Source organism: Cinclus cinclus, chromosome Z (genome assembly GCF_963662255.1).
Source record: "Cinclus cinclus chromosome Z, bCinCin1.1, whole genome shotgun sequence".
In the NCBI taxonomy this organism is placed as follows: domain Eukaryota; kingdom Metazoa; phylum Chordata; class Aves; order Passeriformes; family Cinclidae; genus Cinclus; species Cinclus cinclus.
The window spans coordinates 84546607-84570666 of record NC_085084.1 but is presented as its reverse complement, the minus strand read 5'-3'; the positions used below and the strand labels follow the sequence as shown (position 1 = coordinate 84570666).

Below are 24060 nucleotides of genomic sequence, written 5' to 3'. Positions count from 1 at the left end.
GTCCTTTGCACATTTACTCACAAGTGCAAGCTCCTGTCCATGTGCATCTCAGGACTCAGCAATGGAGCACTTTGAGCCCCACCACACAACACTTTACCACAGCTTGAATACCACAGGGTTTTGTTTTTTTTTTTTCCCCACATCACTCTTTTCTGTCTTTATATAATCAGTCTTCTTTCCCCACTTAGGCAGTGCCTTCCCAAAGTTTTACTGTTCTTTGTATGAACTTAATTTTAGAGCCAGAGGTTAGGCTGTAGGAGCCTGAGGTGGGGGAGGTACTGGGAACATTTCCCCTGCTCTGTTCTGTGCAGACCGCATTTTCCTGTGTGACTGAGGATACGAGAGCAGTGCTTGCCAAGGGTAAATCCTGAGCAAGCTGTACTTTATCTCTTTGGATGGTGTCTGCCAGTACGGTGCTGCTGGCACATCTATCTGTGTTTATTTATTTACTCCTGTCCTTTTCCTGCCTTGCTGCAGCACACTGGGACAGCACAATATCTTTATTTCTGTTCCTGACACAGGGCTGCTCTCGCTGCAGGTACCCACAGGCTGTGACATCCCTGGGGTGTCCTTGCCTGTCCCTGACACAACCAGGGGGAACGTACACTCTGCTAACAGCACCAAATGTGCAGCACTACCCCTGGCAAGGAAAATCTCAACCGGGACTTCTGCTTTCACACAGGAACTCGGACACACTCTAAGTGGAGTAAGGTGCAGTGATCAGTACAGAGCTTGCAGGCATTGCATCTTTAGAGTCCAGTACTCACACTGAGCAGGACGTGGGGGACCAAGACCACAGGAAACATTCAGAAAGACTCGTGTGAATGAATAGCTGCCTGGCAACGCTTCCTGTTCCAGCTGCCTACGGGGAGCTCGTTCCAAGCGAGTCCACCTTGGAGCTCTTGGGTCAGCAGTGTCATAGAACATCACACACCAGTCTTTTTGTGAGAACAAGGGGGTGCAAAGGGAGAAAACAACCTGGCTTAGATGAAACAGAATCTTGGGGAAAAAGAATAAAAATTAAAACCTTTGGTGCAGCATATTGCGGTTCATTGTGTAAAATCTCCTTGTAAAATCCCAAGATTTCCATAAATTACTTCAGGTCCTACCTCTACCCAATAAAATTCATTCTGCGACAGCGCAGCTTTGTTTTTAACAGCTATTAAGTGATTAATATTATTTTCAGGCTTCCCAAGGACAATTTGAACTAGTTCACATTTTTCCTGAGAACAGATTTCATGGAGTGATGAAAACAAACCTACAAACTTTGCTGCAGACTCCACATGTGTACATCTTGCTGCCCCTCAAGGGAACAGCAGCCAGTGCCCCAAGGATGTCTGGAGACATGGGCATCTTCAAACATTAAACAAAACAAAAGGCCTCTTAGAATCTTGAAGATGTCTTTAACTGCCTTTTTTTTTTTTTTTTTTTTTTTCTTATGGCAAGTGGTCTCCCTTGATGTCACAGCTAATGCAGTGTGACAACACCAGGACAATTAGAAGACTGATTATTAAAGGCAGAAATAAATCGTTCTGGAGTTCAGCAGTGATGAGAGAGCCACAGTTCATCATCAAACGCATGTAGCTAAAATATCATTAATGGAATTCTTCGGTGTGGTGCTGGCTCTCAGCTAGAAATGCAATGTCATTATTTAAATTAATTTTGGAGGGCTCTCTCATCCCTGTGGCAGACTCCATCATCCATACAGTTTATCAGCTACTTGGGAGAAATCAGGTGAAAAACAAAGGGTATAAGAGGGGAGAGAGAGAAAAAAAAAAATTAGGCAACGAAACAGAGCGCAAATAAATTAAGAGGAGTCAAAGATCATGATTTAAGTTGGTCTGAGAAAGGGATCCCTGCAGAGTAGGAGGTGCTGCCTGAGGAGGTGGTGCCGTCCATCAGTGCACCTTGGACTCGGGCCAGTCGTACACGTCCGGCATGAAGGACTCGTACTCGTAGGTCCAGACCTTGGAGCGGATGTAGCGGCTCTTGTCGGCGGGCTCGGGGTAGTGGAAGGCCATGTTGTTGGCGTACAGGAACTCCATCACCTGCGGGGAAAAACCCACCACGGCGCTGTTTCTCTAACCTTAACTTCGGATTTAATTTAATTTCAGGCGTCATTTTGGCGCGCGGTCGCCGCCAAGGCAAAGCATCCGGCCAAGGGAATGTTTCTGTACGCGCATCTCTCAAAAGAGCTGGGTGCTGTGTGCACCAGCACTCTCTGCAGTTCTGTGGGTTAACGCACACATAAACCACTTCTAGGGCAGTGCAACTTTATGTTTCCTACTCACCTTGACAGCAATATAAATAGAAACTTCCCTGATATTGGACAGTGGAGGATAAAGTCTTCCCTGTGCGAGCTCTTCATCCGTCAACTGCTCTGCCAGTGCCTGAGTTGGAGAAACAAACATTTTTTATTTACTGCGCCCCAAATGTGCTAGATGATGCCAGAACACTTGAGAGAATCGAGTTGCAGTACTCTCAGCACCAGAGTGCTCCCAAAGCACTGGAGTGAGGCAGTCAGGATCTCAACAGGTTCAGTTTGAGGAATTGAGAATCAGCACGCTGTGACTGTGAACGTTTAGGAAAAGGAGCTCTGGTATTTTTTGGGGTGAATCCCCCCTGGCCAAGGTGCCAGGTGCAGAACCCAGGGCAGGAGGCAGCCCTGCTGCCACAATAATTTACACAGGCACACACTTCCTACTTCATTAAAACAGCAACGGAACCTGATTCTTGGCACAATCTCCTTTGATTTTTTTTTTTTCCTTTCCCCTCCATTGTGCAGGGATAAGCTAACAGAAGCTGAACAGGAAACTACTGTGTTTCACCAAGATTTGAGAAAAGTGTCCATCAAGCCATCCCTGCTGTGCCAGAAGCCACAGCCTGCTCTGCTCCCAGACTTACCTTGGCAGCCTCTAGGAAAACCTTATCACTGATGTGCCGGACACTGCTGAGGATCACAGCCAGAGCCACGCCTGCAAGCAAATCACTTCCAGTTAGGGACACACCACTTCAAAATGGGCGTACAAAGTCTTTAACAACACCCTTCTGTTGGCCTGGATAGCTCACTGTGGATGCATGCACCATGCATCTTGACCCGACTGCCATTCAGCCACTTATTTTCCCAAGTTCTCCAATGCTGGTAACAACTCTGAAAGGTGCAGCCAGCTCAATCTTAGAGAGAAAAGGGTGACAGCTTCATTTATTACCTGGAAAAATGTAAGCGTTGTTTCCTTGGCCGGGTTTGAAGGTTCTTCCATCCTTCAGAGTCACCAGCTCGAAGGGACTGCCGCTGGCAAACAGGCAACGGCCCTGGTGAAAGGAAGGATCAATGGTGAAAGGAAGGATCAGTGTGAAAGGAAGGATCAATGGTGAAAGGAAGGATCAGTGTGAAAGGAAGGATCAGTGTGAAAGGAAGGATGAGTGTGAAAGGAAGGATCAGTGTGAAAGGAAGGATCAGTGTGAAAGGAAGGATCAATGGTGAAAGGAAGGATCAGTGTGAAAGGAAGGATCAGTGTGAAAGGAAGGATCAGTGTGAAAGGAAGGATCAGTGTGAAAGGAAGGATCAATGGTGAAAGGAAGGATCAGTGTGAAAGGAAGGATCAGTGTGAAAGGAAGGATCAGTGGTGAAAGGAAGGATCAATGGTGAAAGGAAGGATCAGTGTGAAAGGAAGGATGAGTGTGAAAGGAAGGATCAGTGGTGAAAGGAAGGATCAGTGTGAAAGGAAGGATCAGTGTGAAAGGAAGGATCAGTGGTGAAAGGAAGGATCAATGGTGAAAGGAAGGATCAGTGGTGAAAGGAAGGATCAGTGGTGAAAGGAAGGATCAGTGTGAAAGGAAGGATGAGTGTGAAAGGAAGGATCAGTGGTGAAAGGAAGGATCAATGGTGAAAGGAAGGATCAGTGTGAAAGGAAGGATGAGTGTGAAAGGAAGGATCAGTGTGAAAGGAAGGATCAATGGTGAAAGGAAGGATCAGTGGTGAAAGGAAGGATCAATGGTGAAAGGAAGGATGAGTGTGAAAGGAAGGATGAGTGTGAAAGGAAGGATCAGTGTGAAAGGAAGGATCAATAGTGAAAGGAAGGATCAATAGTGAAAGGAAGGATCAATGGTGAAAGGAAGGATCAATGGTGAAAGGAAGGATCAGTGGTGAAAGGAAGGATCAGTGTGAAAGGAAGGATCAGTGTGAAAGGAAGGATCAGTGTGAAAGGAAGGATGAGTGTGAAAGGAAGGATGAGTGTGAAAGGAAGGATGAGTGTGAAAGGAAGGATGAGTGTGAAAGGAAGGATCAGTGTGAAAGGAAGGATCAATGGTGAAAGGAAGGATCAATGGTGAAAGGAAGGATCAATGGTGAAAGGAAGGATCAGTGGTGAAAGGAAGGATCAGTGTGAAAGGAAGGATCAGTGTGAAAGGAAGGATCAGTGGTGAAAGGAAGGATCAATGGTGAAAGGAAGGATCAGTGTGAAAGGAAGGATCAGTGTGAAAGGAAGGATCAGTGTGAAAGGAAGGATCAGTGGTGAAAGGAAGGATCAATGGTGAAAGGAAGGATCAGTGTGAAAGGAAGGATCAGTGTGAAAGGAAGGATCAGTGTGAAAGGAAGGATCAGTGTGAAAGGAAGGATCAATGGTGAAAGGAAGGATCAGTGTGAAAGGAAGGATCAATGGTGAAAGGAAGGATCAGTGTGAAAGGAAGGATCAGTGGTGAAAGGAAGGATCAGTGTGAAAGGAAGGATCAGTGTGAAAGGAAGGATCAGTGGTGAAAGGAAGGATCAGTGTGAAAGGAAGGATGAGTGTGAAAGGAAGGATCAGTCATGCATGGAAGGATCGATCAGTCATGGAAGGGTCCATCAGTCATGGAAGGGTCGATCCGTCATGGAAGGGTCGATCAGTCAAGCAGCTGGGCAGGGCCAGCAGCCCCTGCAGCCATCTGGGAGCAGGGAGCAGCAGCTCCAAGGCACACAGGAGATGTGTTCGTTCAGTCCCAGGGCAGCAGCACCTCGGAGGAGCTCACAGCCAGCACGGAGTGCTGGTGCTGTTAACCCCGATCAGCACCACGGCCACGGCCCCTCAGGGACCCTGCAGACCCAGGAGTGAGAGGGGCAGATTTGGAAATGAAAGGTCCTCACTGGAGGGTGGGAGGGCGGAGGGAGGAACTGCTGTGTTAGCCTGGCCAGCAATGAGGGAGGGCAGTCAAAGATGGGCTCTGATCCTTCCTTCGGACAGGATTTCAATTGGCACAAAATATCAAAGCGTATCTGAGTGTGAACCACACCCTCCACATAAATTACCCTCTTCTCAAGCACTAAGCCCACTGGGAGGAAAAAAATAAAAAATCTTGACTTTCTTTTGAGTAACACTTTTAGGAACATCGATTTAAAACCTTTAAGGCTCCCCAGGACTGCAATGCTTAAAAACAAATAACCAAAGAAGCTGAAGGCTCTGGAACTGTGTTTGAATGTCAGGGCACACCCACAAGAAAAGAGCCTTTTTGTGGAGGGAACAAAGCAAATGGATGTAGGAGAGGACAGGACCAAAAGACAAAGCAAATTTAAAAGCAGCAGAAGCCCACAGAACACACAGGGGCATCGGCAGGCTTTTACAGGTGCCATCTAGTGGGAAAAATAATAAAAAAAAAAAAAAAAAAAAAGAAAAAGAAAAGAGGAATGAGAGGTTAGTGATGGTGTCTTTGTTCCTTTGTTGCCTCTGGTGTAGCCTGAGACATCGCCCCAGCCAGGATCCGGCTGTCCCCGAGCCTAAGGGCCTGACAAACTGCATTAGCTGCATGACAAAGGAAAAGAAGCTGGAGATTTTCACACAACCCTCAGGGTTCTGGAGTCCATTTCCTAGGTAATTACCCCATCTTGAAGGGAAAATATATTATAAAGGGCAAGCTATGGGTCCAGCTGAGGACATTTCAGAGAACCAGAGCACCGTGCAAACAAGCAGCTGAACTGCAGGGAAGTTTAAAGGGAAAAAAAAAAAATACAGAATTTATGAGTAAGGACTGGGGCAAAACTACACCCGTTCATTTACTGACCAGCTTAATTGTCTGAATAACCCAGGTGTAAAAATACCTGGAAATATGGAAAAATCACTAATTATCATTCAGCTGAGGTCCAGCTCCCCTGAGTGGGGCTCAGCACTCAGCCATGGGCAAACAACCACCAGCCTTAAAACATCTGTTCATCTGCTGCTATTCTATATAAAGTGCAAGGGGAAATCAGGCTGGTTCCCTCTCTAACTGTGCTCCTGGCCTCCTTCAGCTAGAGATGGCAGCAGTTTTTACATTTATTTATGCCAACTGCAGTGCCGGTTGCACAACGAACTCCTGTTTACCTTCTATCCAAGATACTGGAATTTATAAACTGAAACGCTGCCCAGCTCACTGTTCTGGTTAATACAAGGTATCTGAGAGATACTAAACCACCTTAATTTAAAAGTTTGTCCAGGGAAGGGAAGGGAGCTGGGGAAGGGGCTGGAGCCCCAGGAGAGGCTGAGGGAGCTGGGAAAGGGGCTGAGCCTGGAGAAAAGGAGGATCAGGGGGGACCTTGTGGCTCTGCACAACTCCCTGACAGGAGGGGACAGCTGGGGGGGATTTGGGATCTTATCCCAGGGACCAGGGACAGGAGGAGAGGGAACGGCCTCAGGCTGGGCCAGGGGAGGATCAGGGTGGATATTGGGAAAATTTCTTTACCTAAGGGTCTGTCAATCTCTGGCAGAGCTGCTCAGGGCAGTGGCGGAGTCCCCATCCCTGGAGGAGTTTAAAAGCCAAGGGAGGAGCTCGCAGTCTGCAGCAAGCAACAAGGAGAAGTCTCCACACGCCCATTTTCACATACGAGTCGCTTGATGGGGGTCCCCCGTATTAAAAATAACAGAAATAGGACAAAAACTCGGTCCTTTCAAAAGCTGCATCCCTGGAGGCTGCGGGCAGCACAGAAATCACAGCAGCTGCAGGCTGCAGTGTGAAGGAGAGGCACCAGCAGCCCCTGCAGAGCCTCGCAGCCCCCCTGGGCCTGGGTCCCCACCTCCCTTCCCCCAGGCTCCCTGCTGAACACACCTTCACACAAAAACCCGCTGCACAACGATCAGAGACTGGCTTCCTTACAGCCAAAAACAAGGTGGTGGTGTGGTGTGGTGTGGTGTGACAGTGGTGGTGTGTGTGTTCCCAGTGCAGCGGTGACAGGGTGACACACAGAGATCCTGTGGCTGGGGACACGGAGGGGGGGGTGGGGGGGGGGGGGACAGAGGCCAGCCCTGCCCAGGGAGCACAGGGCTCCACGGGTCACTGCTGATGGCAGCTGCAGGACTGGGACCTGGGTGCAAGAACAGCTCCTTCACCACTGCGAGGGCATCACCTGCTCCAAGGACAGCACTCGGCCATGACATTGCACAGCTTGCACCCAGCCTCTGCTGCCAGGCCTACACGCTCCATTAAAAACACAGATTAATTAAAAAGAGCAGTGAGAAACAAGAGTTGATTGCCCAAAGACACGTAACAGTACTGCTGGTCATTCCGTTAAAAAAAAAAAAAAAAAAAAAAGTGGTTAACAAGATTCAGGCTACTTTAGGCTTTGCAAGATGTTGTCAGCTAAAAATAATTTTCCCAGGAGGGGAGAAAGAGCCGTATTCTCACATCACCAAGTCCAAGTGACAGAGGAACAATCCGAGTTCTGGTGTTCAGGCAGTCCCAAGCAGCCCCACCACCCAGCAGCTCCGAGCTGACACACCTCTGTCACCGTGTAAGCCTCCTCTGCCGTGCACTCCGCCTTCACCGTGGGGTTGCTCAGTGCAAATATGATGGGCCTCTCGTTGATGGAGGCCATGGCTTTGAGCACGTCCTGCGAGAAGAGACGCCCTGCCCCAGCGACTCCTGGAGGGGATGGAAACACACCAAAGCACAATCACCCACAGGGCTGGGGACAGACACCCTACACCGAGCTCTGCCAGCCCTGTTTCTCTCCCAGACCAAAGCTTCTCTGGAGATGGAAACCAGGCGCTGCTCCTGGATGGCTGACGTTCACAATTTTCACAGCAACATCTACTCAGTGTGCTCCAGAAGGCTGTTTCACGTTATTTTTGGTATTGATGTGTACAAAGAACATGGTCCTGGATAAAAAAGGTGGGAATTCCAGGCGCTCTGTGGGTGATTCATCCCAGCTGGGTGTTAGCAGTGCAGTGCACACCTGACCACACCCAAACCCAGAGATACAAACACACAGCTACAGTGGCTACAAACTCCAGGGTACTCTCCTTTTCCGAATAAACCACATGGAAGGAAAGGAAACTGCAGTCACACCAGGAAATGCCTGTAATCCTATCTGCTCTCTGCAGACAGCCACAGCTGTAAATAAATACCCACAGGTGTCAGTGACCTCAGAGCTCCAGCTGTGCTGCTGGCAGGGTCTCACCAGAGGAGGTGACTGGGGGACAGAAGGTCAGAAAACACCCAAACAACTCAAGTTAGGGAACTCCTGTGGAAGACACTGTGGTTGTGGTGCTGTCACGAAGGACACGAGGCCCAGAAGGAGCAGCACAGATCAGTATATTTTCAAGCAGAAAATTGACCTCATGTTTCCATCTTATTTACACCAGCAGAAATGCAGATGGTTTGTCACCAAGCTCCCCAGAGCCCTGTCAGCAAATTAAAGGCAGCTAAAAACCAAATTACAGAAAAAAAACAAAAAACAAAACCCTCCCTTACCGATGATAGCTGAAGGCCGAAGTACATTCACTGCCTCTACAAATGTCTTTGGTATGTGCTCTGGAGCCTGATGTGTAAATGGCTCTTGGTTGGAATCCACCTTCTGCTCTCGACCCTGCAGATAAAAACATTTGTTTCGTGTCGTGAGAGGACAGGTGCTCACCTGTGCTGTGGGATTCCCAGGTGTGGTGCATCCCTACCTGAACCAGCAAGCCGTGCTTGTCAAACATCCATATTCTCCTGGAGGCTTCCTCATGGGAAACACCACTTTCCATCATCGCCATAACTATGAGGTTTGCAATTCCCAGGGCGGCCTGGCAGAGGAAAGGTGACAAACAGGAGTCACAACTCCACCCTGCCCAGGATCTCCATAAAAACCCCTCGGTGAGCCTGTTGTGAGAGGCAGGAAATGTTTCCCTGGGACAGCAGGACACATCTGCAACCGGTGCAGAGGGGAGCTCTGGTGGCCCTTTGGCCACCAAACCAACGCCATGCTGCGTGTCCCCTGCTCCCCAAACCTGCCCGAGGTGAGGCAGAGGGCAGCAGGTGGCCCCGGTGTCCCTTCCCTGGCAGGAGAAATGAGGCACAGCCAGACGCAGAGCAAGGCTCAGCACAGCCCAGTTATTGCCATCAGGGCCTTTCCCCAGATGGAGAACTTCTCAGCTAATTAAGTTATTTTGTCAGCACCTCGGGAGCAATTGTGCTGATGTGCCAAGAGGCACCGTGCTGCTCCTGGCACTGCAGCACCAGTAACCGAATCACCTTGCTGGGAAAGAACTCCCTGCACTTCTCTCTGGTGCTATAAAAATTAACAAGATGGTCTCACTACATAATGATTTTATGGTGAGTCTCCCCTCTAATACACACATGATGCTTTTTCTCAAGGCCATGCAGGAAAATGAAAAATGTGAGTCCCTGAAAATGTTAAACAACTCTCACACAGTCCCGTTTAAGCAGAGTCCTTCCTGCTAATGCATCTCAGCTTACTTTATATGAAAAGTTGTTCACATTCAATTCCTATTGAATTCAGACAACAGAAGTCTCCACGATGAGAAGATGCACATTTTAAATACCTCGTGCTGCTCAGAGGACTCACCTCTCCAGCTCCAAGGAACAGCACTTTCTGGTCTGTGAGGGGTTTCCCAGTGGCTTTCTGTGCTGCCAGCAGCCCTGCCAAGGCCACCGAGGCTGTGCCTGTGAAAGCAGAGCAGATCTGAGGGCAGCTGAGCACATCGACATGGCAGGCTGTGGCTCTGGGAAAAGTTTTTGCAGGGGGTATTAAGAAACACAAACGAAGGGTGTACCTTGGATATCATCATTGAAGGTACAGTACTTCTCCCTGTACTTCCTTAGGAACCGGAATGCATTGTGGTTCCCAAAGTCTTCAAACTGGATGAGAGTGTTCTGGCCATACCTAGAGAAGAAGGCAAAGGCCCCCCATCACGGGATGCAGACAGAGGAAAGCAAACAAAGCCTGCACACCACCAGTTCTCCTGGAAGCAGGCTGTCCTGTCAGAGCCCGGCAGCTCCATCTCTGCTCCGTGCCTGTTTACAGATAACCACCAGCAGCGTGCTCTGGGTCACCGAGGGTGTCACTCCAGGGACACACACACACACACACACACACACACACGCCTGCCACAGCTTCTAGAGCTTTCCTTGCTCCTCGGAGGGCTGCTCCAAGGACAGCGTGACAGGGCTGCTCTGTGCCAGAGCCCTCTGTGCCCTACCTGTCTGTAATGGCTTCCATAAATTCATCTATCAGGTCGTCGTAGACCTGCGAGCGATCCCTCTTCTGGTACAGCCCCATGTAAAACGGATCTTTTAGCAGTGTCTGGAAGAGAATAACCCACAGAAGGGCAGCAGGATGAATCGCTTCCCCAGCAAACACACCCGGGCAGAGCCCATGTCACACCAGAGATGTTGCAGTTTTACAGCAGCCCCTGTAACAGCCTCCAGTCTCTACCGATGTTCTGTAATTTCAGCTGCTGCTGAACGCTTCTAAAACTGAACAAATCAATACTGCGAACAATAAACTGCTTTAATAAATCTTAATTCCCACTTCCAGCTTCTTAAAAGTCAGGTCGAAACTGACTGGCTATTTTGCAGTGTTCCAGCATTCCAATTACTTCCAGATGCACACTTTCGTGGACAAATTAATGGGCACTCTTAAATCAGTGTACAGTGTATTCAAAACCATTTACTCTTTGCATAAAACGTTTGGGTTTATCTTAAACAAAAATGCTCAAAAAATACTCAGTTGTAGTATGGATTTTGTTTTGTTTTGTTTTAATTTTAGAGGGGTAACTCACTGTGTTATCAGTCCCAACGTCGATGCACACAGGCAGGCATTTATCTGGGTGTATCCCTGCACAGGCTGTGTACAAACACAGCTTTCCCACTGGAATTCCCATCCCGTACACCCCCAGGTCTCCAAGACCCAATATTCTTTCTCCATCAGTGACGACAACAGCCTGATGGAAAAATAAAAATAAAAAAAAAAAAAAAAAGAAAAAGAAAAAGCACGTCAAATCATACATGATCACTGAAATACATAGAGTATATCAACAGCACTTGTGGGTTTTTTTCCAAAATTGAGGTATGTTTGCACAGTCAAATGAAGAACAGATCATGAGGAATATTTTCCTCAACCCATAAGTCTCATATTTAGGATAAAACACTGATCTTCAACGTATGCATTACCTTAATTAGATGCATTCTTCCATCACCACTGAAGAGCCAAGAGTGCATTATTTAATATTTATGTCTCCATCAAATACTAGTAAATCTTAAAAAGCTCAGCTGAGATGGAATAACAACTAAAAAATAAATCACACAGTGACAGTACCTTAACGTCGTTCTCTGGCCAGTTGTTCACAATTGACCTTATGTGGCCTCTGTCTGAGATGGAAATAAATAATCCTCTGAAAGGAAAAAAAAAAAAAAAAAAAAGAAATATTTTGTGAGTGACAATGAGAAATTTCACTTTGCTATTCTAAAATTAGATGTCAAAAAGGACAACTTACAATTCAAAGTTTGACAGACACTGATTAAATTGCTCAAAGGACAATATCTTATTGTCCTAATAATATACTCCTGCCTAGGAATACTTAGGCCTGGGGCATGGAGCTAAAATCCTACCTGGAGTAGCCCCACCTGAACTGCAGTGAGACAGGGATGGAGCTCAGAACTCACCTGGAGCAGCCCCACCTGAACTGCAGTGAGACAGGGATGGAGCTGAGAACCCACCTGGAGCAGCCCCACCTGAACTGCAGTGAGACAGGGATGGAGCTGAGAACCCACCTGGAGCAGCCCCACCTGAACTGCAGTGAGACAGGGGTGGAGCTGAGAACCCACCTGGAGCAGCCCCACCTGAACTGCAGTGAGACAGGGATGGAGCTGAGAACCCACCTGGAGCAGCCCCACCTGAACTGCAGTGAGACAGGGATGGAGCTGAGAACCCACCTGGAGCAGCCCCACCTGAACTGCAGTGAGACAGGGATGGAGCTGAGAGAACCCACCTGGAGCAGCCCCACCTGAACTGCAGTGAGACAGGGATGGAGCTCAGAACCCACCTGGAGCAGCCCCACCTGAACTGCAGTGAGACAGGGATGGAGCTCAGAACTCACCTGGAGCAGCCCCACCTGAACTGCAGTGAGACAGGGATGGAGCTCAGAACCCACCTGGAGCAGCCCCACCTGAACTGCAGTGAGACAGGGGTGGAGCTCAGAACCCACCTGGAGCAGCCCCACCTGAACTGCAGTGAGACAGGGATGGAGCTCAGAACCCACCTGGAGCAGCCCCACCTGAACTGCAGTGAGACAGGGATGGAGCTCAGAACCCACCTGGAGCAGCCCCACCTGAACTGCAGTGAGACAGGGATGGAGCTGAGAACCCACCTGGAGCAGCCCCACCTGAACAGGGATGAAACAGGGATGTCCTGAAATCCCTTTCAATGTACACTCCTTCCAGATGCTCAGTCCTAACACAGATCCCCAGACTCACAGAAAGAACTCTGATATTTGTAAAAATCCCCTCTAGGAATTCCTGAGCTGTCAGCCATCTAGGGAGAGGGCTGAATCCCTGCCTTTGGCCTATTTACATCACCCATCTCCATCTCTGCTTTCAAACGTTTCCTGTCTCAACACAAATATTTTAACAAACTCCTACTGCCCTGACTTGGCACGAGCCTCGTGTGGCTGAACGAAGAGGGAACAAAGCAAACCTGAGGCAGAGGAACTGACAGTGGAAGCAGCAGCCCTGTGTGGTTTTGGTCCTTACTTTGGTCTCCTGAAGATGTGTCCGTACTGGGAGCAGGCCAGCCCCACTGTTGGGGTGTACACGATGGGCATTAACCGCTCAATGTCGTCCTGCAGCACCCTGTAGAACAACTTCTCATTCCTCTCCTGGATCCCCATTATGTAGATGTACCTGTCATTAATCAGCACAAGATAAAGAACACCGCTTTACTGTCTAATTCATGATTATTTCTTCATCCAAATCCCACTCCCCACTCCACGTCAGGCTTCGAGGACTCCAGCTGGAGAAGGCAGAGCAGCAGGGCTGGAAAGGTGAAATGGAAATAGCGGATGGGACACACGGTGTGTGCTGACAAGGTAATGCGCACAACCTGATTAGAAACAGCACGGGGATTTACTGCAGGATGCAGCAGGGAGTCTGGTTACCGTTGTAAACAAAATTACAGCGAAAGAATTCTTCACCCGAACATCACGAGTGAGTCCCAGCATCACCACACACGCACAGCAAACCCAGCCCTATCAGAAAGTCCATTCTGAAGGACTTGGTGTGTAAATTAAATCTGAATTTCTGCAAGTTTACCCACCAATTTACCGTGTGTCAACCCATACTCAGTTCTGCTGACCCAATGACACAGAGATAATGAATTAGCAATTTGCCTTTGGCCACAGCAACTGGGCACTCGGCCAATACACATGACAGGACTGCTTTTAGAGCAGCAAGTGACATGATGTGGATTCAAGAGCCATCTTTCAGCTCGGATGAGAACAAATGAGCTTTGATGTGGTCCAGCCAGCCCCAAACCATTCCAGTTCTCCTCCTGCCTGCAGGAGACTTGTGTATTTTTACAGGCAGAGATACGTAAAACTTATGTGAAAACAGTAACGGGGGATGCTAAAATCACGGCACTCTAAAAAATAAAACACAACAAAATCCTTTGCGGTCCACCAAACCAGTTGGTTAAGTAATAAAAGGCATAAAAAGAATTTACACATTATGAGGCTTAAAATTCTATTCTCGTAGCTCCTCTTTAGCTCTGTATGCTAAACGCTGGTTTTGGTATCTCAAACGCTCAATTTACCTTCATCATCACCCATTTTTAGAGAACGGGCTGAATGCCACCCCTCCTGTGCTCGCTCTAACAACCTGCCACTCCATCTTACAGATCACAGAAAAACGTACTGCAGGTTACAGGCAGGCTTGCAGCTTTGTCACTGATTTCCACACATTCTCTTTTGCTGTTTCGTGACCGTGGAATATTCCAAAAAAAAAAAAAAAAAAAAAAAAAGAGAGAAGCTTTCCCAACCTCATTTAAACCACAGGATGAAAGCAGTTTTCTGTGCCAAAGAGAAAATAACATGCAAGAACCGAAAAACCCAGCGGAGGCAACAGAAACTTTTGGTTATCCCCAGACATGTTATTTCAACGTTTCCATTTTATTTCCAGCCCAAACATTCCCGTTCCCTCACACGACAGGACAAGGCCGGAGCGGCGCTTACTTTTCCAAGGGGTCAGTCATTTTTGCCAAATTCTTGTGGAAGCGTAAGGCTTGGATGTCCTGTGTCTCTATTTTGGGAGGCAGGAGTCCTTGCAGCCCAAGCATTTGTCTCTCGTGCAAGGTGAAGGCCATGCCCTGAAAAACGAGAGGGGAGCAACAATTACCAACAAAACCCCCAGAAACTTCCTTCCCCAGGGATCTGTTCCACTGCGACCTTCTTCTCCAGGCAGGCTTTGGCTGTGTTTGCCTCTCCTTTTTTGGGTTTTTCCCTCGCTTTTTTCTGTGGGCAATTCCTTTCCACCCACGTTCCCCAGACCTCGCGCCCTTTCCCAGATTTTTGTTTTCCCCTGTGGAACTGGAGAGCAGGTAAGAGGCCCCGCGCGCTGCAAACGGATTAAAAGTGAAATAAGAGCTTCTATTTCAGTTGTTCCACGTGGGTCACCCAGGCTGGTCCCTACAGTCACAGACAGCAACTGTGCACCCCACGGATTTTTTAATCTGAATTGCTCAGTTTGCTCATTTTCTCACATTCACCACTGAACTGCCCTGCTGAGATCACAGTTCAAACCAAATACTTCACTGTCACTTAGGGATAGATCTCATCTATTTGTCTACTACCAAAAAAAACAAAACAAAACAAAACACCTGTAAGAGTTCAACTGCAAAAAACTTCCCATTCTTCTCCGTAGAGTGGATGAAGAGTTTAAATTAATTGTCGTTTAAGTACTAATTTGAGCAGTTCCTCACTTTTCAGATTCTTAGTGGCAAGTAAAAAAAAAAAAAAAAAAAAAAAAAAGATTTCAAAGGTTTGCTGAATGCCTTGTAATTACACTCCAAATTCCTCCTGCCATCAGAAAGGTCAGAGAATCAGAATGTCCTGGCCTGGAAGGGACCCACAAGGATCACCCAGGTTCAGCTCCCCAGCTGTCAAGAAAAAACAAAAATAAATAAAAAAGAGAGAAAAAAAAAAGCCAAAAACAAAAACAAACCAACCAACCAACCAACCAAAAAAAAAAAAATACAAGCACCAACCAAAAAAAAAAAAAAAATCAAAACCACCAAACCAAACAAAAAAATCCCAGTACTTTTCCACTTGACAATAAAGGCATCAACTCAGATTACAATAAAATATTTTCACCTCTGCTTCCGTGACAACAGACACTTCACAGGTATTTGTAGAGTGTTCCCATTAGCACAAATTTCTAAAAAGACTCTAGTTCCATCATACCTGAATGGTTTCTAAACAATACTTCTTAGAGGAAAAAAAAATACCATCATTAAAATAATTACTATTTTTATAAGATTTTCCTCTTTCCAATTTAGGTCAGATTTAGTATTAGTTGTTTTGACTAAATTGCCTAAAGCAGTCCACCTGCTTTTCTGTAATGATTCTACACTATGCAGAGTTAGACAGCAAAAAAAAAAAAAACAAAAAACAAGAGAACCCAAACCCAAAAAACTTCAGTGCTTTGCTTTCTTGCAAAAAACTCCAAGTATTTTGCCCTAAAATAAATTTATTTTTCCCTGTATTTATTTTCATGTCTGCCAACCTTTCACTTAATAGATCTGATATTTTAAATACTGATTTCAATTTAGCCTTTTACTACTAGGACAGTAGAGTTGTTCCACAAGTAGTCAGGAGTCATTTGCAAACCACTATTTTCTTTCCCAACCTAACCTATCTCTAGTACTCTTCCAACACTAAATACAAATAAATTTCAGATGACAGTTCATTCTTCAAGTTTTTAACATTGCTGTTGGTTTTCTGGGGGGTTGATTTTTAATTTTTTTTTTTTTTTGGTGGTGTGTAGCAGTCACTTTAGCCACTTTAGAGTGGCATTTAAAAAAAAACAAAAAAAAAAACCCTGATCAGAATAATCCAACACTTCCACAAAGAACACGACCATGTAAAGCAAAACGCACCGAAGGTGCCGCACAGGTTTTTTTTGTATGTTGCAAAGGGTTGGTTCCACTTTTGCAAACTTCACAAGAAATACGAAATTCTCCGTGAGCAGAAATGCGTGCTCCACACAAACGCCTCAGCTACCTTCCCTTTTCCTCAACAACCCCTTTACTACCTTTTAAACACAGCTAAAGACCTTCTAAAAATAGCCCTTCCCCAGCTGGCTGCCACCAGCAGTTGAATGCCTTTTAAAATACAGTTAAAGATCTTTTAAAAACGGAGTGCTCGAGTGAGTGATCCGCAGTGATTTAGGCCCGCTGGTTCAGGCCGCAAGGCCGAGCACAGCTGGTAAACATTTTTAGTAAGAATGCTGACTGTTGCTTTAGACACCACAAAACCAAAAAGGATGCCGAGATATTTACGGTGTTTAGAGGAAGAAGAAGGACAAAAGAAGTTTAGTCTCTGGGCAGCAAGGCCGCTGTGGTCTGCGGCCTGTGGAAGGCCAGGGTCCCCACACCGACATTTTACTGCACACCAAGAGAAATACCTCACGACCAAAACCTACATCCTCCACTCCACGAAATCTCAAGCCCTGTAAAAACGATGACCACCAAATTTCTAATTTCCACTATCAGCAAGACAGCGGAATGTGGTTTTTCCCAACTTCCCTGCCCGCAAAACCACCTGGGCCCCCCCACGACCCATCTTTATTCAATTTATTCACACTCTTTCCTGTCTGTAGACAACCTGGGTGTTCAACGTCTCTGCAGTCACAATAACATCAAATAGGGTGGATTTTAAAGTGACACTAAGAACTTTCAGCTGTTGATTTGCATGACAATAACATGCAAAAAAACGTATTCAAGGACGCTTTAATTTCTGCTTGGGCCTAAATCAGTTTGAATAAAAGCGTGTAAAGTCACGTGGTGGAAAATTTAGAATTCAAGGCTGTAGAATATAGTGATATGTATAAAGGACAAGATGGAAGCTTTGAGGCAGAGGTTTCTTTCTTTTTAACCTTCTTTATGGGTCTAAGTAGGACTTTTGTAAATTTAAAAAAATGCCACACAGCAAGTCACAAGTGATTATTAGGTTAAAAGTAAAAATAATTCAAGCTTTGTCCTTAATTAGACAGCCTAAGCTTAAAGGGCCTTGTAGAAATAAAGACACAATGCCGTTTTTAGGTTGTTAGCTAAAACTGCTGTAGAACTCACTGTAACATAAATAAGATTTAGTAAGCATCTAAGCCCCAACATGAGTTATTGTCTTTTGATCTTTTAATCCCAACTCTAGCAGGAAAAAAAAAAAAAAAAAGAAGAAAAAAAAAAGAAAAAGAAAAACGCTGAAGAACCAGCACTTGAGGGCCAAATTCCCTCTAGATTTCCCCGGGATTAAGTGCATGGACACTCCCACAGTCTGGGATTAAGCAGGACGGGTGTCCTTTCCCCAGGTGCTGACTTTCACTCCTTAATCCTCTTCAGAGCTCAGAACAAAGCCTCCAGCCCAGCACAGACAAAGCAGGGAGGAAGCCCAGCACACCTCAAAGCCCACAGATTAATTAAATAATTAACGCTCACGAATTCTCGGCAACGACCGTTCTGCTGGGAGGGACAAGGAAAAAAACGGTGCTGGAGTGAAATGTTGAGAGTATTTTAGTTAAGATCACACAGAACCACCGTGGATTTTAATCCACAAACTCTGGCGCTGGGACCTCACAGCAACAGGGCTCCATCACACAAAGCCAGTGCTGCTACAGATAAATATCAGGATATAAAAATTCTGGCTGTGTGCTTTGCATGGAGCAGCCTGAATGCTGCAAGCAGGATTTCTATAACACCACTGTAACGAGTAAGAAATTCTGAGAGGTTTCCAAGCAGAGATATATAAATATGTAAAAATATATTTCTATTTCTATTTCTATTTCTATTTCTATTTCTATTTCTATATAAAAATTATATATAAATACTGTCATATACAGCAAAAACCCCATCGAGGGCTCCTGACAAAAATGCACATAAGGTTTGTATCCAAACACGTCACTGTTTGGGAAATCAGTTACTCTACTCCACAGAAGATTTTAAAAACCGTTTTCCTGTAACTCCTAGTAATTATTAGAGCAGATTCAGCAGTGTAGCACAGCCTTTGAAGCAGCATCACAAACATCTTGAAAATAAAGTAGATTTTATGCAGGATTGTAGGCTGCTTGCCTTGACTTTGCTCCCACGGGCCAAACACAAAGTTCACTATTGCACAAGAAGCCTCCACTGCAAATTAATAAAGTTCATTCATAAGAATCAAAGGTGTCTTCGCTATCTCTACCAGAGATTAAAAGTTTACGAGAGCAGGGTCAGAGCATGAAAATCTCTCCTGATTTCCTTCCTCCTTCATTTCCAAACTCTGGCTGTTCCCTGGGTGCGGCGGACACGGCGGGGCAATGCCCTGTGACATGACCCTGGCTCTCCACTGCACCTCCAGCCCTTTGAACACCTCACCTCTCTGCAGGTGAAGATGCCACCAGCTCCTGCACTCCTCTGCAGAGGTGCAAGCATTGGTGAACCACCCAGGCAGGTGACCCACGCTCATCCAGCCCACAGCTGTCCCCTTTGGTCAAAGCGCTCCCCTGCTTTCAGGGAAAAGGAAAAGCCAGGAGCAGAAAGCCTTCCCTCACTGCCGAGGAAGGTTCACAGCCTCTCCCGGGTACTTCTGAGCTGCACTCTGCAAATCCTGAGCACGATGATTGAAATGGCATCCCTGAACGAACGCCTTGGGGACTTCTCTTTGAACTGCTTTTTTTCCAGGTGAGCAGATGTGGCTGCTCCTGCTCTCTTTGAGGGCATTAATCCCACAGTAGAATACCCAAGGCAGCGCTCTTCCTTCTCTCCCCTCCTCCCCAGCAGCCCACAGGACCTGAGCAGAACACCTGGACTGAGGTAAATGAGGTTTGACACTCCCCACAACACCTGAACTGAGGTAAATGAGGTTTCACACTCCCCACAACACCTGGACTGATGTAAATGAGGTTTCACACTCCCCACAACACCTGGACTGAGGTAAATGAGGTTTCACACTCCCCACAACACCTGGACTGAGGTAAATGAGGTTTCACAGTCATTAACATCTGCTTTTACATCTTTGAGCTCATACAATCCTTTCTTTACACTCTCTTGTCCTGCCCTTTTATTTTGCCCAAATACCTTTGACTTTGGTTGGTTTTATTTTTAATTCTGAATCAGAAATGCACTGTTAGGGTATTTCCCACAAAACAGAGAGGTCACGTGCAAGTCTGCTAAGAAAACTGTCTCTTTACACGAAGCTAAATTTATCACAGCTTCTGGAAGTATTCTGGAAGCCACGCATGAAAATAAATTGGGCTGAAAAAGCTGTGAATGAACACAGATGAAACTGTGAGCAAAATATAACACATGAGAAGATGGCCGCCCGGTAAAATTCCTCAGTCTGGGATTATTAACCTGCCACCAGTGAATGTTTCTTCAACATTTATCACCTATTTCCATGCACATCTACTGCCACTTCCAGGCATATACATACACAGAAAGATGTGCGTGTATAAATCCTGAAGATACCTGAAATTCAAGAGGCACTGTCAGTGCAGGAGTTTTTGGACGCCAGGAGGAATTTCCTCATGGAAAGGGTGGTCAGGCACTGGGACTGCCCAGGGAGGTGTTGGAGTCCCCATCCCTGGAACTGTTCCAGGAAGGCCTGGACGCGGCACTGAGTGTCCTGTGCTGGTGACACGGTGGGGATCGGGTGACAGGTTGGACTGGATGCTCTCGGAGGGATTCAGCCACAGGGATTCTGTGAATCTGTGGTAATCTAACAATCCTGAGGAACAGAGTCACGGAAAACGAGGCAATGGAATCCGCTGTGGAAAATACCACCGCACGCTTCTTCACAAGGAGAATTGATGCCACAGCCAAAATCACCAGCTAAAGTACAGGAATTATGATACGTCACCAATTATTGAGAGTCACCGATTTTGTGCAAGCCACAGAAAGCAAACACGCAGATAACATTACAGGCCACGCGTTTCCAGGGAAGACAAGAACACTCTGATGGCACTCCACGTGGCAGAACACGACAGTACCCAAGCCAGGGATCCTGATCATGCATCATCACCTGCTCTGTGCAGGAAGAACAAACCTTGGCCCATCTGAAGCACTGCACAATTATCAGCAACAATTTAATTGCCAGCACTAAACCACTGAGGTTGTCCTAACGGTGTTCTGATTGTCCAGCGAGCTCAAAAATGCTGCCTTGGCACAGCAGAATGGAACATCCTGAAGCCAATTAACTGCAGCTGGGATCCCTGTCAGGGAGCAGGAATCACACATCACACAGGACTAGGAGCAGATCAGGATGCCAGCAGCAGCTGCAGCAGGCTCTGCAATTGTGTGGCTGCAGCACTGAGGGCATGGCCCAGAGAGCTCACCGCCTCTTCCAGCCTCCCTCACAATCAACACCTCAAATCTGGCCTCCAAACACAAAAAACCCCCCAAAAAAAAAACCCAAAAAAACCAGGGGTGTCCACCTGCATGAGACAGGTAAGAGTGAGCAAGAAAAGAAAATAAATTTTGAGATAGAAACTTCCTGCGGTGGCAAAGAGCAAGAAATGAGTTTGCACAAGGGTGAGGGCTGGTTCCTGCCCCTGATGGTGTCCTTCTGCAGCTCTTGTTCCAGGGACACGTGCCTTAGGGGACACCAAATGTTCTGCAGAGCTGACAGAGGATGTAAAAATTAAAACGTAATCAAGTAAAACATGATAATCTCAAGGAGCTGACAGCAGGAGATAACAGCCTCTATCTGTTCCTGTACGTAGATAATATATATATATATATAACCATATCTACACACACATGAGGTGCAAGGGGTAAAGTACTCGGTGTATTTCATGAATCATTGATGTCTTTGCTGAATATCTAAAATGCACTTCCACACAGACACTGCATCCAGCAGTATCACTCCCTGAGTCTACTGATCCATTCCAACAGGCATCAGCAGGAAGGACAGGCTGATACAGCAGAGACAAACTAATGCAGAATGGGGCTCCCTCTTACAAATATAACCTCTTGGAGGCATTAAAAAACTAAAAAAAAAAAAAAAAAACCCAAAAAAAACCTAAAAAAAAAAAAAAATCAATTGCCATTAACCAGAAGCAAACTGCTCCCTTCTACTCCTCGGGAAATAAAAGTTGCATAGTGCTCAGTCCTGTAGAGAATTCCAGGGTCAAAAAAAAGGAAGGATATTGCCACTAGAAAAACAGTAAGAAATGACCCGTTGTTCTCATTTCTGAATACTGTTGCATAATCAGCATTTGGAAAAGCTTACAGGGGTTGAAGCAATTTCCACTGGCATGCCAAAGTCTTCAGAGCTCAGAAAGTCTCGAGATAATCTGATCTTGACAAATCACACCAATTTACTCTTTTCTACTTCCCTGACGCAGCAATCTCAATCTCAGTTTTGCAGTCACCCTGTCTCTACCTTCCAGAGCTCTCCTTCCCTGTCTGTAAGGCAGCCAGGATTCATGCAGGATTGAAGCATCTTGCACTCTCCTGTCCAGAGGGGAAAGGGAATGGACAGAGAACCAATCCCCACTGCTCAGGAAATGTTCTGACAAAGCAGATTTGCCACCTCTCTTGACCACTTCAGACATCCTGGATCAGCCACCAAAAGCCCCCAGTGATTTCTCACCAGTTTTAATTCTACACACTGATGGCTTGAAGATTCCTGAAGGCCACTACAACTCCAGAGGAGACTGAGGATGGGCTTGTGGAAACAGGAACAGTTTTGTCAAGGGAACAAAATGCTACTTTCTTAGAAGTCAGCCACAATGCATGGAATTAATGCAGTATCTCCACCTCCCAGTTAGCTCCCATCAAGGTCTATTTTTAGATGCTCTTTCAGACCCTGCACAGGGATGTTTCTTAGGTGATGTGGCTCAGCCCCAACTCTCAGTCTGACAGGGCTAGGACAGAGAGGCTAACACCTCCCATGATTAGCGGGCTTGAATTCGGAATTAACTTTCGCAAACTCTCAAGTCAGACCCTCTCTCTGCTAAAGCTCTCCTTGGCTCAGGCAGCCCCTCAAGAAGCAGAGGCAGTGCCAGCAGCCTCAGCTGTGCCCTGGGGACAGCAGGACAGCAGCTCTGGCAGCCCTGGTCCTGCCAGCAGCAACCCACAGCTGCTCCTTGCCCTGGCTGTGTCCCTGCAGGTGGCTCAGCCCAGGAACAAGGTCCACGGGACTGCCAGCCAGGTGAAAATAAGACACATGGGAAGGAGGGAAGGAAGGAGGGAAGGAAGGAAGGAAGGAAGGAAGGAAGGACGGACAGGCACCCACCTTGTTTGTGCGAGGGTTCAGCATCAGGGGCTTGCCCTTCTCCTTGGTGTGCAGGCTGCGCCGCGCCATCACGCCGGGCGCCGCGGCCGCGCGCAGTCGGGACAGCATCCTGCCTTCCTTCCTGTGCCTTCCTCTGCAGCACCTGGGAAGGCAAAGGGAACACGCAGGCACCTCAGAGAGCTGGCACAACCCACCCCTACACCTGCAGGATGTCTGCTGCCACGGAGAAGCGCAGGCAGCGTGACGCTCCTTTAACACCGCAAAGTAACAGCCCCAAACCAGCCAGGAGGAGGGAAAAGAGGGAAAGGCTTGGAATGCTGAGAGTACGGAGTGGAGGGAACGTGCAGAGAGCCTGACGGGGAACTGGCAGGACTTGTGGGCAGCCAGCTCTGCCTCGGTGTTGCCTTACACCAGCACGGCAGAGCAGAAATGCCAGCAGCAATTTTAACTACCCACGGTGACCCGCCGAACCGGCACCGGCGCAAACGCCAGCCGGGGCAGGACAGCCTGGGAAGGTGCAGCCACAAAATCCTCACCGAGACCCTCTGGAGCTTTCCAACAGTGAAATCTCCTGGCCTGGACGGCACGGGAGAGAAACTGTGTCTGTCAGCGTGTGAACACCGCGCCACGACAAAATGTGGAGTTAAAATGGACAAAAACTCCACTGAACTGTGGATTCCAGGCTTAGATTTTTTGCAATTCCGGTTTTAATTACAATTAAAAACAGAAAAGTTGTTTTCAGAGAGAACACATCATTTCAAGCAAAGGATGTTTCCCTAAAAGAATTTAAAAATTGTTAGCTTAACCCAAGTCCTAATCCTGACAGGTGTCAGCAACTCTTGAACTCGTTATGTTGCTGCAGCTATACATTCACAGCCCACATAGGCAGGGACAGCAAAGCAAGGCACAAAAACGAGACATTATGAAGGACTGAAACGATGCATGGCTTGGATTTTTAATTCCTTCCAGATGGGAGAAAAAATTGAATTAAGGAACAGAACTTCATTATCTTAAATATTGCCTGAATACTTTAGAAGACCTCCCTATAATCAAATTTGCACGTTATCAGCTTTTAACATGGCAGACTGGTCTTACAATCTGAGGTTTTTCATGAAAACCTTTCCAACTACTAAAAAAGAAAAAAATCTGCAAACATTTAACGTTTTTCCATCATCAGTTATGCCCAAGTTTTTTTTCCTACCCACTAGGAAGCATAGAGGCAAACTGCTCTGCATCCAGAAGCATTTCTTTCCCTCAAACTTTACTTGTTTGTTTTGGTTTATGCATGACAGAAGTTCCACTCAAAACCCCCTGCGTTTTATTTGTTTTGGGGTAATGGAAGCCTTGCCAG

The 24060-nt window shown here is 46.7% G+C and overlaps 1 protein-coding gene across 1 annotated transcript; it reads right to left on the bottom strand.

Annotated features, from left to right (window-relative positions):
• Positions 1-1898: 1898 nt before the first annotated feature.
• Positions 1899-22817, bottom strand: ME2 (malic enzyme 2). Its single transcript, XM_062512749.1, has 15 exons — positions 22710-22817; positions 14454-14587; positions 12979-13128; positions 11546-11621; positions 11010-11171; positions 10428-10531; positions 10002-10111; positions 9794-9891; positions 8898-9011; positions 8698-8812; positions 7724-7866; positions 3210-3312; positions 2905-2975; positions 2292-2390; positions 1899-2048 (listed from the first exon to the last, which is right to left on the bottom strand). The coding sequence occupies exons 1-15, from the start codon at positions 22815-22817 to the stop codon at positions 1899-1901; spliced, it is 1737 nt and encodes a 578-aa protein (XP_062368733.1).
• Positions 22818-24060: the final 1243 nt, after the last annotated feature.

Bases quoted from the DNA above. Each gene is read 5' to 3' on its own strand.
- ME2 (XM_062512749.1), bottom strand. From the start codon at position 22,817: ATGCTGTCCCGACTGCGCGCGGCCGCGGCGCCCGGCGTGATGGCGCGG. The intron at 9,892-10,001 runs GTACACCCTTCG...CTGCTTTCACAG, and splicing joins CTTCAATGATGATATCCAAG to GCACAGCCTCGGTGGCCTTG. The intron at 9,012-9,793 runs GTGAGTCCTCTG...TTCCTCTGCCAG, and splicing joins TGTTCCTTGGAGCTGGAGAG to GCCGCCCTGGGAATTGCAAA.